The 523-nt window shown below is 57.6% G+C and overlaps 1 protein-coding gene across 1 annotated transcript; it reads right to left on the reverse strand.

The window, feature by feature from the left end:
* Positions 1–151: 151 nt before the first annotated feature.
* Positions 152–517, reverse strand: LOC106118410 (glycine-rich RNA-binding protein GRP2A-like; the record flags this gene model as incomplete). The annotated part of the gene is made up of 1 exon (XM_013313078.1): positions 152–517. A coding segment is annotated over one exon (366 nt), but the record flags the coding sequence as incomplete, so codon positions are not given.
* Between the last annotated feature and the right edge of the window lie 6 nt (positions 518–523).

A 523-nucleotide genomic window follows, 5' to 3' on the forward strand; every position in this document is an offset into this window, starting at 1 on the left:
CGGCCATCCTTAAGTACACACACAACAAATGACAAGATACAGAGAAGAGATTTGAGCCGACAGCTAACAATTCCCAACTGTGAAGGTATTAAACTATCACTTGTATTTAGTTGTATGATACTGAAGAGCTTGGCTTAACGCGACGTGCGCCTTAGTGTATGTAGCCGTGGCCGAGACCCAGCGAGCTGTAGCCTCCGTGGCCGCCGTAGCCTCCGCTGGAGCCTCCGTATCCGCTGGAGCCTCCGTATCCGCTGTAGCCTCCGTATCCGCTGTAGCCTCCGTGGCCGCCGGAGTAGCCGTGCCCGAGGCTGTACGAGACAACTCTGCGTGTGACGACGGGAGCCGAGACTACGTGTCCGCTGTAGCCTCCGTACCCGAGACCCTGACCCCCGTAACCGAGGCTATGGCCCCCGTAGCCGAGATTGTAGCCTCCGTAGCCTAGGCTGTGACCTCCGTAACCAAGGCCAAGTAGACCGCGCTTCTCATTCTTCTTCTCCTCTTCTGCGCCGTACACTGCGGCGAC

Source organism: Papilio xuthus, unplaced genomic scaffold (assembly GCF_000836235.2).
Source record: "Papilio xuthus unplaced genomic scaffold, Pxut_1.1 DF829540.1, whole genome shotgun sequence".
In the NCBI taxonomy this organism is placed as follows: domain Eukaryota; kingdom Metazoa; phylum Arthropoda; class Insecta; order Lepidoptera; family Papilionidae; genus Papilio; species Papilio xuthus.